The sequence below is a fragment of the Carassius carassius genome, chromosome 27, assembly GCF_963082965.1.
Source record: "Carassius carassius chromosome 27, fCarCar2.1, whole genome shotgun sequence".
NCBI lineage: Eukaryota > Metazoa > Chordata > Actinopteri > Cypriniformes > Cyprinidae > Carassius > Carassius carassius.
Window position 1 is genome coordinate 8,894,957 of NC_081781.1, and position 13,254 is coordinate 8,908,210.

The 13,254-nt window shown below is 42.9% G+C and overlaps 1 protein-coding gene across 2 annotated transcripts in view; it reads right to left on the bottom strand.

Annotated features, from left to right (window-relative positions):
- snap25a (synaptosome associated protein 25a) overlaps window positions 1-13,254 on the bottom strand; it is a 28,238-nt gene that overhangs the window by 3,467 nt on the left and 11,517 nt on the right. The window contains exons 3-5 of one of the 2 annotated variants that reach the window (XM_059512499.1): window positions 11,839-11,880; window positions 4,743-4,791; window positions 2,270-2,387 (exon numbers count right to left, since the gene is read on the bottom strand). In XM_059512499.1, the coding sequence (XP_059368482.1) occupies window positions 2,270-2,387; window positions 4,743-4,791; window positions 11,839-11,880 (209 nt within the window). Of the gene's footprint in view, window positions 1-2,269; window positions 2,388-2,583; window positions 2,702-4,742; window positions 4,792-11,838; window positions 11,881-13,254 lie in introns of both variants that reach the window. The other variant, XM_059512500.1, reaches the window with a different exon arrangement.

Genomic DNA, 13,254 nt, shown 5'->3' on the forward strand with positions numbered 1-13,254 from the left:
CTAATGAAATGTAAGATTGAAAGCAACATTGTAATTGCCACTGTAAACAATTTTATTTAATAGTCTGTCAATATGCCAGCCTTGAATTCATTCTAATTGTGTCAGGAAAATCTTAAACCTAATTTATAAATGATAAAGACTGAATATTTTGCATGAGCAAGGCAGTTATTCATCAGCTGTTGTTCTGGCTGTGGGTTGCTGATATAGATTTTAGTTCTAATATTACTTGATTTATCTAAAGAGAGATGGCCAAGCTTCCCACTGCAGTATTATTTATAGATGCGGACTAAAGCTACAATTCCCCCGGCTGCCTTCCCTCCATTCTCTCTCTAAACAGCATGTTGAGCTTTATTTAATGTGAAGGAGCAGTTAATACTCAAACTGGCAAACAATGCCTAAAATATTGAAAATTAGAACCTAGAATAGTTAAATGACTTTCATGACTTTCAATTTCAGCTATTCAATAATCTACTGAAAATTACATTGATTTTAAAATAATGACTTTATATTAAAAATGTGACTGTAATTTTGTTAAAACTATGAACTAAGTTTAATGTGAAAACTTGACTGACCCAAAATTCAACCTCCCTAAATGCATAGGTTCATTTGCGCCTCTTCACCAGTCTTGATTTTTATAACAAGCTGTCACATAAAAAACTGAATATCTGCACTCTATCTTTCGCTATCTGACCTAGATCTCGTCTGCTCCCCTTGGGGAACCAGCAAAAGCATCGGCTCTCTCTACTGTACTGCGGCTATAGACTGGACTGTGTCCTGTTCTTTGCCAAACTATACCTGCCAACATGAATGAGACAGGCTTGAAAATGTTAGATCATCTGAAGGAATTTCAGTAGGAGTCGGTTATCGGTATTGTTACTGTGCATTATTAATCTTTAACAAATAACAGCAATTAGCAAGAGATGCATGAGCATGCATTTGGCATTCAGGGACATGCTATTGCAGTCATACAGGCAGCATTGATGGATGTGCTTTCAAAGTTGTAAAAAATTTAAAAAAAAAGCTAGTGTAGGCCTATGCATTTACATTTTCAAGCAGATGCTTTTAAATATATATATTTTTTTTATCTTGTGTGTGTGAGTTGCTCTGTCATTTTGAGTCGTTTTAACCAAGAAACATGTTTTTGAGTTTTATGCGCTGAATTAAAGTGTTTCTGATATAATTGTGTTTCTATTCCAAATTTGTAAACATTCAAATGGTGGCTGTTATTACAAAAATTTCCTCTAGCTATTACAAAAAAGAAAAAAAATGTTTTATTTAATTTAATTTTAATTATAAGATTTATTCATTAAACACAAATTAAATAACAGTTTAGATAAAATATAGAGCATTTTAAAAATGTATTGCAGATTTTAGAGACGTAACACTTTTCGTTATTTTTTCTAGATATGGATCTATAATCTTCTGAATTGCTTTTCTAAGGTAATGTCACGTGACATGTTTTTTGTTTTATTTACGTCTCTTCGCGGTTAAAACACAGATAGCATGACAGATGGTACATTTCAGTAAGCTATACTATATCTTTTGATGTATCCTTTGATGTTCATTCATGTTTTCATCTTATGAAAGTATACTTATGTTAGTATAATTCGTCTTATAATTAATGTTAGAATAAGATGGCAGTTGCGATGTCACATGTTAATTAGTGCCAAAACACCATTTATTATGTAAATTCGTTATAAATATATAATTTAAAGTCTTCATTTTAAAACTAACACGAAACCGTCTTGCTTAAAAACGCGTTTCTCTGCAAACAGCTCAAAATTATGAGTGCGTCACGTATGAGTTATGTTTACTAATCTATTAAGTTATGGCTGGATAGTAACAATAATTTATCAAATAAAGATACTTAAGTTGGTCAAAAATATATGTAGGCTATAACTGACTTTTCTTTAAGTATTTTTAATGAATATGTATTGGACTACATTTAGTGGCACATCCATGCAGTTTAAGTTGGTTTAACATTTATTAATACCTTCATTTTAAAAGAAGGGTGACCTTGGGTTGTGCAGCATGCCTTATATTCATATATTTCATTGATAAACTGTCTATCAAAAGCAATTTGGCTGCTGTACTTCTGTGAGCATGTGTGACCATGCCTTATGCTCACTTTCTGTGTTAAGGATCATGGGTAATGTTAGTGAACATGGCAAGCCACCCTGGGCACGCCTGACTATAGGGATACAGGCCTCTCAGTAAGATTTATTTTTAGACAGGCAGGCAGGAAGGCAGGCAGGCAAGCAGCACCTACTTGTTACATGGACAGGAACAAAGACCACAGAATTTTCCTAGATCGTTCAAATTCTTTTCTGCATCCTTCATGTCCTTATTGATTTGGTCCATTCCCTCCTCGATGCGTTCCAGTTGCTCTGATTAAACAACAAGTAATTTATCCCCCACAGAACGAGAGCAGGTGTCAGGAAAATAAAGGAGGGAGGAAAGAGAGGACAAAGAAGAGAAGACAAAACTTCAGACAGTCACTGTGACAAAAGGAAACTTAAAAATAAGGGGGAAACGGACGCCACCACATACGTAAGAACCTTCTGCCACATGGTCAGTACCTACTTGTTACACGGACATATGAAAAGGCCACAGCATTTCCCTAAATCTTTTAAATTTTTCTCGGCCTCCTTCATGTCTTGGTTGATATGGTTCATGCCATCTTCAACACGATCGAGTTGTTCTGGTCAGGACAAAGGGATGACAGCAGTGGAATGAATTCACTGGCTCTTGTTTTACAGGAAAATATGAAAAATGAGCACTGATGAACTGGATGCCAAATTGCTCAATGCATCTAGAGGGGACGCATGCATTAGAATGAACTTACATATGCAAAAAAAGAGTTCAAATGGCAAGACTTCCTCCTTTATTTATTTAGAGATGCATCAAAGTCAACATGAAATCAAATTGGAGCCAATTCACGTAATGCTTGTTTCTGGTCTCACTGTGAACGATTCACCTGTCCATGAATTTTCAAAAAACAAAAAATGTATTTTTAATAACTTTTAACTTCTGCTGACTTCACTGAGGCCGCACATGCTAATGAATAATGTTAACCAGTAATTTAACAGTAAGTTTTTAAATGGACATTTTTCAAATTCATTTCTGGTATGTAGTGCCAATAAATAAAACCAAGTCCCGCGCAACATTTTTTCTCATTAATATACTTTGTCACTCAAAATCCATCACATTTTGCAAGTAAAATGAATTGCAAATAGCAATTCACATTGACTTTCACATTTAACACTTGGAAAATTTCATCAGGTGGATGAAGTCACAGTGGACACAGGCAATTCTAGCTTGAATTTGATCCTGGCGGCCAACAGCAGACAGACTCTCCCATAAGGGCCACTGCAGGAGTGCAACAGTGTCTCTTTAATTAGACCTTGGGGCAAAATAAAACACTGCCCTGATCTCTCTCAAGGCTTTGTGGCTGTAGTTCACTGACTCCTTTGCTGGAAGCTGACAGCCTCTTTTTCCCCTCGGTACAATGGAAGAGGGTGAGGCTTATGGTTTGTTTGTCTCTGTGTGGTTCGAGGATGATATGACTGAGGTGCTGGGTGACCCGTTGTGATGCAGTCTGGCGTGTTTATTGTGCAGACAGGGTGTGTTCGATATTGTTAAGAGGTTTAGTGAAGGTATCAGGCAAAGGAAAGAGAGGCAAACAGGGAATGGTTCAAGAGGGAAACAAGCCTACCACATCAGTTACTTTTGTTTAATCCCTGGCATTTAATACAGACGATTAATGAAAATTCTATAAATTTTCATTTAAAACAAGGAATTGAACTTTTGATATACCTCATTCCTTGATAACAGCCTAGCTTAGTGTCACCTCTGGGCTGAGAGTTTCGTTTAAATAAGCTTTAGGCCTCAGTTTGAGGGGATGAGGGAGCGAGATCTCATTCCTCTTATGAAAAGACTAATTACTGGCTGCAGACAGGGGGGCCCTCACACACAGAAGCCAATCAGATGGCTTCTAAGAAGCTAATGCTTAAAGCAAGGCCAATTATGTCATTTTTTTTAAATTACACTAAGCCAAACAAGCTAACGTGTGCTTTTAAAGTGGGAGCAAGCTGTTTAGAGCCTCGTCGATTTATATCTGATGGCCCACTTTAACTTTTTTATGTATTGAAATAGATTTTTTTAAATGATATTAGCATTGTGCCAGGGATTATACAAAAGAGTATTAGTGTAGTTTATGGGAAACAGTGTCATTTGTCATTACCAGCTAAATCGATCGTTGCTTTATTTGTTTTCTTGAAAGTTTATTGTTACAAGCTGCTTACCCAAAAAAACGAATGTGATGGCAACTACTTTTTAAACTGAACAGTAAACTTCTTTTAAAAGCAAGCATTAAATGGACAGTTACAGTGGCCAGTCCTGTTTTTGGTAATACAGTATATCGAGAAAAAAAATTATAAAAGAGGAAACGTGTTAGCAAAAGGTGAAAGATTTAGAGTTACTTCAGAAACAGCAGAGGAAATCATAATTACATAACATGACTTGAATTGCTTTATGCATTAATCAGTGGAATTAACTGAAGAAACAAAATCTGAGATGAAGCTAAAAATCAATTTATGATATGTACTATAGTTGCTTATTAATACAAAATTATTTTAAAACATTTTAACTTTACATGTAAAGCTAACAGACATATACAATATTATATTTTTTATGTGCCAAGAATGCATGAAAATTCTCATCTAATATACATCCACACTTACCTCCCTGCTCATCCAGCATAACCAAAGTCCTGATACCAGCATCTTTACTCTATGCATCGAGAGCCATGGAGAAGAAGTGTGGAAAATAGGGTGAATCACATGGAAAACAAAGTGGAGAATAAAGAAGGACATAAAAAAAGAGGTGAGGTTCAGCACACAAAATAAAGGCTCATTCCAGAGGCAGACTACAGGGAAACCTTCAGGCTGTACTGGTGACAATTTAAATTGCATAATGTTCTCCTCCTTTTTCTTAGACTAAATAAGCAGACTCTTATTACTGTGGAGCATACAGCTCTGATCAATATCGTTTGTAAATGCACTCTCTGTGCTAATGTGAGACAGAATATATTGAGAGTCTTTTCTGAACTTTCGTGGCTTGAGAATTCACACTTAAACAATAATAAAATCAATCAATGAAATTCTGCTGAAAAATGGCAACAATGAATGAACCCACTTTTTATGTTTAGAAGAATAAATGGGTGTTGGAGTACAGCCAAATATTTAGGCAATGCAACAAATATAGTGGGATCTCATTGAAGGTGCTATACAGAACAAGCGATGCGTTTTCATTTCTCAGATATTGAGAAACGATTTGGTTTGCCCATTAACAGCACAACAAATCATCTGTCACCTCATTAAAGCTTATGAAATGAATTACAATCATACAGAGGACATTTTATTCTCCCAAACCTCTGTAAAAAATTATTAGGGGACATTAGCACAAGGATGTAAAGGCCAGTACCGATGTGCTCCGAGATTCCAATTCATATTCTGCTGTAGATGTCATCCATGACGTGTTTATTATTTAATAGCACCCTGAAAAGGTCTGCATTATAAATCAGCTCTCACTGTTCTAGTCTTCAATAAGAAACGTTTTTGAGCAACGAATGTCTATTACTATTATTTGGTCACTGGCATCCTAGATCTTTTCATAAACCTAAGTAAATTTGCTGAGCTGTTTTCCTAGCGTTTGAAACATAACAGGCAGCTGTGACATATTTCAGGAAGTGCAGCTTCAGCACTTTGAGGGGAACGGGATATTGATATTTGGGATAATCGTAAGGCTCGGTGGTGCATAAATCAGCAGGACATGAAGCAGCACCCCCCTCATTCCGGATGGGATCACAATGTGCCCTAAATGGATCCGTGGGGATTAATTTGTTTGTGCCATAAACCGCTGAATTTTCACACAGCAGTAAAAGCCTGGAACAAACTCAATGCTTCTGTTATAAATAATGAATGTGATATACCTCCGTTTTGGCCTAATGCAGGAATACTGCTGATCGTCTATAAGTGCCGAGAACATTTGATTAGTCTAGCTACAACATGAAAAGGCTGGTATGGGCTGACATAAGTAGTATCTTAGATCGATTGTGTCAGCAGTGACAAATTACTCTTGATCTATGTTTACCCTCCCTTTCCAGTTTTCTTCTGTCCATCAGTCTGTCAGCCTTAGCCTCAGGCGACTTTTTTTTTTTTTGTCTATTTTTTCAACTCTCAACTATCACTTCCCTGATCTGCCAGTAATGGTCATGGGGAGGTGCTCTTTGCAGATATATGGGCTGCGATTATCGTATATTTGACCTTGAGATATATTGAGGAGACTTCATCACAGTTCTTCCACGCAGATATACACACCTTTCTTCTCTTTCTCTCTTTAAAACCCTCCACCCGTCTAGCCTAGATTAGCCAGAAGTCCAGTTTGTGCTGTGCTCTGTCTGCAGACCAAAGCTCTCGAGACAGAATAAAATACAAGTATTGGTCTGTTGATCTTGTCACAGTGTCTGGGTTGTGTCCCTGGGTTTCCACTAGATGTCCTCCTTTCTCACGGTGTCTGTCACCTTATCACTTCCTGTCTCCTTATTTGGTCACCTTCCTCCTTGTTTAGGTAATTGATTGTTCCCCACCTGTCTCCTGTTTCCCCATCATCCTTTTGTGTATTTATACCTGGTCTGTCTGAGTCTTAGTCACGGAGTCCTTGTTTAATGTTAAACGTTAATTCTTGTCCGTCATCTTGCCTTGCCTTGCCGTCTTGTTTAGTTTATGTTTGGATTGCTCTTCTGGTTTTCGACTCACGCCTGGACTGTTTATTCTCTGTGGATTAACCCCTAATAAAGACATACCCGCAATTGGTTCTCTCTCCTGTGTGTTCAGTAACACCAAACGTGACAGAAGGACTCCGTCACACTGAGATCCAGCGGTATGTTTTTTCCCCGTTCCCCAGCCAAGATGGCGGAGCGGAGAGCTAAGTATCTCCGGCTGATCGCTCCCCGCCAAGAGGGCAATGAGGTGGGTGCCCTGGCACAGGTGTTCTGGTCCCTGGCCGAGGGTATGGGATACAACGATGCGGCCTTGAAGGACTACTTCAACGGCGGGCTGGATGATCCAGTGTCTCAGGAGGAGATGGTACATTTAGAGACACTGGACTACTGGGAGTTTGTGTACTATGTGCAGCATCGGCTTCTGTGGAATGCCCCAGCCACTCCGGTCTCTTCCGGTGGGGCGGTCCCCAGCCCAGCACCACTGCTCAAGATGGCCGCCAATCCAGGGCCACAGCACAAGATGGCTGCCAGCCCAGAGCCACAGCACAAGATGGCCGCCAGCCCAGCGCCACAGCACAAGATGGCCGACTCAACGCCTGAGTCTCCAGATAAGGTGTCACCGGCTCGCCAACATAGAGGACGGAGGAGGAGGAGACAGGCGTCTACCGTTCCTCAAGGCCCAGAGGACGTTCCCGAGGCGGTGCCCGATGCTGTTCCGGAGACCGAGGCGGTGCCCGATGCTGTTCCGGAGACCGAGGCGGTGCCCGATGCTGTTCCGGAGGCCGAGGCGGGGCCCGATGCTGTTCCGGAGGCCGAGGCGGTGCCCGATGCCGAGGCGGTGCCCGAAGCCGAGGCGGTGCCTGATGCCGAGGCGATGCCCGATGCCGAGGCGGTGCCCGATGCTGAGGCGGTGCCCGACGCCGAGGCGGTGCCCGACGCCGAGGCGGTGCCCGACGCCGAGGCGGTGCCCGACGCCGAGGCGGTGCCCGATACTGTTCCGGAGGCCGAGGCGGTGCCCGATGCCGAGGCGGTGCCCGATACTGTTCCGGAGGCCGAGGCGGTGCCCGATGCTGTTCCGGAGGCCGAGGCGGTGCCCGATGCTGTTCCGGAGGCCGAGGCGGTGCCCGATGCCGAGGCGGTGCCCGATGCCGAGGCGGTGCCCGATGCTGTTCCGGAGGCCGAGGCGGTGCCCGATGCCGAGGCGATGCCCGATGCCGAAGCGGTGCCCGAAGCCGAGGCGGTGCCCGATGCCGAGGCGGTGCCCGATGCCGAGGCGGTGCCCGATGCCGTGGCGGTGCCCGATGCCGAGGCGGTGCCCGATGCCGAGGCGGTGCCCGATGCCGAGGCGGTGCCCGATGCTGTTCCGGAGACCGAGGCGGTGCCCGATGCTGTTCCGGAGGCCGAGGCGGTGCCCGAAGCCGAGGCGGTGCCCGATGCTGTTCCGGAGGCCGAGGCGGTGCCCGATGCTGTCCCGGAGGCCGAGGCGGTGCCCGATGCCGAGGCGGTGCCCGATGCTGTTCCGGAGGCCGAGGCGGTGCCCGATGCCGAGGCGGTGCCCGATGCTGTTCCGGAGGCCGAGGCGGTGCCCGATGCCGAGGCGATGCCCGATGCCGAGGCGATGCCCGATGCCAGGGCGGTGCCCGATGCTGAGGCGGTGCCCGATGCTGAGGCGGTGCCCGACGCCGAGGCGGTGCCCGATACTGTTCCGGAGGCCGAGGCGGTGCCCGATGCCGAGGCGGTGCCCGATACTGTTCCGGAGGCCGAGGCGGTGCCCGATGCCGAGGCGGTGCCCGATGCCGTTCCCGAGGCCGAGGCGGTGCCCGATGCCGTTCCCGATTCGGTGCCCAAGACCGGTCTAGAGTCAGGGCCAGTTCCTGTTGACCGTCCAGAGTCGAGTCAGGTCCCAGTGGACTCTCCAGAGTCAGGGCCAGTCACTGATGACCTTCCAGAGTCAGGGCGGGTCACCGTTGGACGTTCAGAGTCAAGTCAAGTCACTGGGTGGGCTGCTGCTCGGGCCTGTTGGACTCCGGCATCGACCACAGGGGGGTGGTGGTCATCCGCTCCGCCCTGGGGGACTCTGGCATCGACCACGAGGACGTGGTGGTCCTCCGCTCCACCCTGGGGGGCTTCCGCTCTGACCACACGGACGTGGTGGTCTTCCATTCCGCCCTGGGGGGCGTCCGCTCTGACCACGAGGACGTGGTGGTCTTCTGCTCCACCCTGGGGGGCTTCTGCTCTGACCACACGGACATGGTGGTCTTCTGCTCCGCCCTGGGGGGCGCTTGCCCTGACTACACGGGTGTGGTGGTCTTCTGCCCCGCCCTGGAGGACTCTGGCCTCGACCACAGGACGTGGTGGTCTTCTGCCCCGCCCTGGGGGGCTTCATGTTGTTTTTTGTTTGTTGTTTTTGTATTTTACTCCTGTCCCTGTTCCTCTCTGTAGTCTGGCCCTCCATCCCTCCCCCTGAACCTCCTCCAGTCCTCCTCCCTCCTGGTCTTCCTGTTTTGTGGTTACTTTCTGGTGCCTGTTTCCAATGTCTTTCTTTTCTGGCCCTCCATGCCTCCACCTGTCCGCCTCCCTCCTGGTCTGTTTTGTGTCTGTCGTGGAGCGTCTGGGAGCCGCTCCGTAGAGGGGGGGTTCTGTCACAGTGTCTGGGTTGTGTCCCTGGGTTTCCACTAGATGTCCTCCTTTCTCACGGTGTCTGTCACCTTATCACTTCCTGTCTCCTTATTTGGTCACCTTCCTCCTTGTTTAGGTAATTGATTGTTCCCCACCTGTCTCCTGTTTCCCCATCATCCTTTTGTGTATTTATACCTGGTCTGTCTGAGTCTTAGTCACGGAGTCCTTGTTTAATGTTAAACGTTAATTCTTGTCCGTCATCTTGCCTTGCCTTGCCGTCTTGTTTAGTTTATGTTTGGATTGCTCTTCTGGTTTTCGACTCACGCCTGGACTGTTTATTCTCTGTGGATTAACCCCTAATAAAGACATACCCGCAATTGGTTCTCTCTCCTGTGTGTTCAGTAACACCAAACGTGACAGATCTATTGATCTATTTTTCTAGGGCTGTCAATTGAATATGTTTATTTAGTGAATTAAATTTTTTGTTTTATGTACAGTTGCTGGCCATATAATTAGAATATCATCAAAAAGTTTATTTATTTCACTAATTCCATTCAAAAAGTGAAACTTGTTTATTATATTCATTCTTTCCACACAGACTAATATATTTCAAATGTTTATTTCTATTAATTTTGATGATTATAACTGACAACTAAGGAAAATCCCAAATTCAGTATCTCAGAAAATCAGAATATAACTTAAGACAAATACAAAGAAATGATTTTTAGAAATCTTGGCCAACTAAAAAATATGAAAATGAAAAGTATGAACATGTACAGCACTCAATACTTAGTTGGGGCTCCTTTTGCCTGAATTACTGCAGCAATGCGGCGTGGCAGTCAATCAGTCTGTGGCACTGCTCAGGTGTTATGAGAGCCCTGGTAGCTCTGGTAGTGGCCTTCAGCTCTTCTGCATTGTTGGGTCTGACATTTCGCATCTTCCTCTTCACAATACCCCATTGATTTTCTATGGGGTTAAGGTCAGGCGAGTTTGCTGGCCAATTAAGAACAGGGATACCATGGTCCTTAAACCAGGTACTGGTAGCTTTGGCACTGTGTGCAGGTGCCAATTCCTGTTGGAAAATGAAATTTGCATCTCCATAAAGTTGGTCAGCAGCAGGAAGCATGAAGTGCTCTAAAACTTCCGGGTATACTGCTGTGTTGACCTCAGAAAACACAGTGGACCAACACCAGCTGATGACATGGCACCGCATGTCTTGCATGTCTTGCATACGTCTGTGCGTAGTGGTTCTTGAAGCACTGACTCCAGCTGCAGTCCACTCTTTGTGAATCTCCCCCACATTTTTGAATGGGTTTTGTTTCACAATCCTCTCCAAGGTAAGGTTATCCATATTGCTTGTACACTTTTTTTCTATCACATCTTTTCCTTCCCTTCGCCTCTCTATTAAAGTGCTTGCACACAGAGGTCTGTGAACAGGCAGCCTCTTTTGCAATGACCTTTTGTGTCTTGCACTCCTTGTGAAAGGTTTCAATTGTCGTCTTTTGGACAACTGTCAAGTCAGCAGTCTTGCCCATGATTGTGTAGCCTACAGAACTAGACTGAGAGACCATTTAAAGGCTTTGCAGGTGTTTTGAGTTAATTAACTGATTAGAGTGTGGCACCAGGTGTCTTCAATATTGAACATTTTCACAATATTCAAATTTTCTGAGATACTGAATTTGGGATTTTCCTTAGATGTCAGTTATAAACATCAAAATTAAAAGAAATTAGCATTTGAAATATATCAGTCTGTGTGTAATGAATGAATATAATATACGAGTTTCACTTTTTGAATGGAATTAGTGAAATAAATCATCTTTTTGATGATATTCTAATTATTTTTTTTTTATGCTCATCAAGGATACATTTATTTGATCGACTGTAATATTGTGAAATATTATTACAATTTAAAATAACTGTTTTCTATTTTATTATATTTTAAAATGTAATTTATTCCTTTAATTGCAAAGCTGAATTTTCTGCAGCCATTTCTTCAGTCTTCAGTGTCACATAATGCTTCAGAAATCTGCAGAATTCAAATATGCTGATTCTGCACTCAAGAAACATTTCTTATATTATCTTTATTGAAAAATAAACCATTTCTGCTTAATATTTATTCACTAATCTGATTAAATATTTAATTAGCTTAATATTGAATACAATTTAAACCATGACACTTTTTTTATGATTATTTGATGAAAATAAAGTTCAAAAGAACAACATTTATTTAAAATAGAAATATTTTATAATAATGTAAAAGTCTTTAATGTCAGATTTTATCAATGTATTGCTTCCTTGCTGAATAAGCATGTTTATTTCTTTCAAAAAATATCTTATGACAGGTCATATATTAAACATTTGTGATCAAAAAGAAAGAACATATGCATACACTGAGAAATAATTTTTAATACAAATATAATAAAGTGTCTCTTTACCTCTTCCACAAGCTGCAGCATGCGGCGGGTGCTCTCCAGTGACTGTTGGTGGGGGGAGGAAAAAGATGTTAAAACCAGAATTCATTAGGAACTGACAGAGATAAAAACCTCCACAAGCTGTGTAGTGTGTGGGAGGATTTTTAACACACTTTAATAGAAAAATAATCAATGGATGTTCTTTACAGCACGAACATACCAAAATATTTAAGCCTCTACAGAAAAATGTACAAAAACAAACTGCATTAAGCATCAGAACATCATTCATCTCTCCTTCCAAACTTTAGATCTCAGGCCATCCACCAGTATGACCACTTCATTTGTCTCTCACTGAAATGCCAAAAACATTGGAGCTGAATAATGTCCTTCTTTCTTAACATTATGAATACTGAACACATTTCAACAGTATGCCATTTATATAAGTAGATCTACAGCTTTTTTCACACAAATATCATAGAGTCATGAGAGTCTAGTTATTATAAATTCATATCTCTGTGGATCAGAAGGCTGTAGGCCATTTTTGCTATGTGGTGTGCTGTTTATGTTTTAATATTCTGCTCAGCTGTGAGAGTCATAGCGTGGGGTGGCAGTGAGGAGCTCCATCAGGCTGCAAACTCACAGACACACAGCAAATGCTGCACCGTTATGTAAGGCAGAATGCAGGTAAACCCTACTGCCACATCACACACACACACATTCACATATGGACACAATTTACAGCAATTTATCCAAGCCTCAATCAACAGAGCATGAAAATGTGAAATAATTAACTTATGTCAGTGACCTGGATGAGAGCAAAATTAATTTCATTACTGATTCAACTAAACAGATAACTTAGCAAATAAAATAATTAATTGTTAATATTACATTGTTTATGTTGTGCTAATCAACAGTGGCAATAGTGGCACTGATGCAGCTGTAACCCTTCTCTCCCGGGTCCTCACCGCCACACCTTGTACTTGCTCTGAGTGGGCCTTGAACCCAGGTCTCTGGCATAGGAGGCGGACCCACTAACAAGGAGGCTAAATGACTGCAGCCACTAGCGCATCTCTTGAGATCAGGGCAGTGAGGTTTACCTGCACAGCACCTACTCGCTGGCCTCCATTACACAAACCCCCTAAACCTCCCTCCCATCCGGGTCACGGCACCAGTGCAACCCCTCTCTTCCGGGTTCTCACCGCCACACCTCGTACTTGCTCTACGTGGGCCTCGAACCCAGGTCTCCAGCATGGGAGGCAGACCCACTAACAAGGAGGCTAAATGACTGCAGCGTCGACTCCGTTACACAGCATTATGTAAAAAGGTTTTCAGTTGTAGAAGTGCACTATTCAGAGTCAGCCATGATTCATTTATTAATCTTAAACGATAATTTCAAATAATTCATCAAATATATTAAAATGATCGTCAGTAGCAATATTA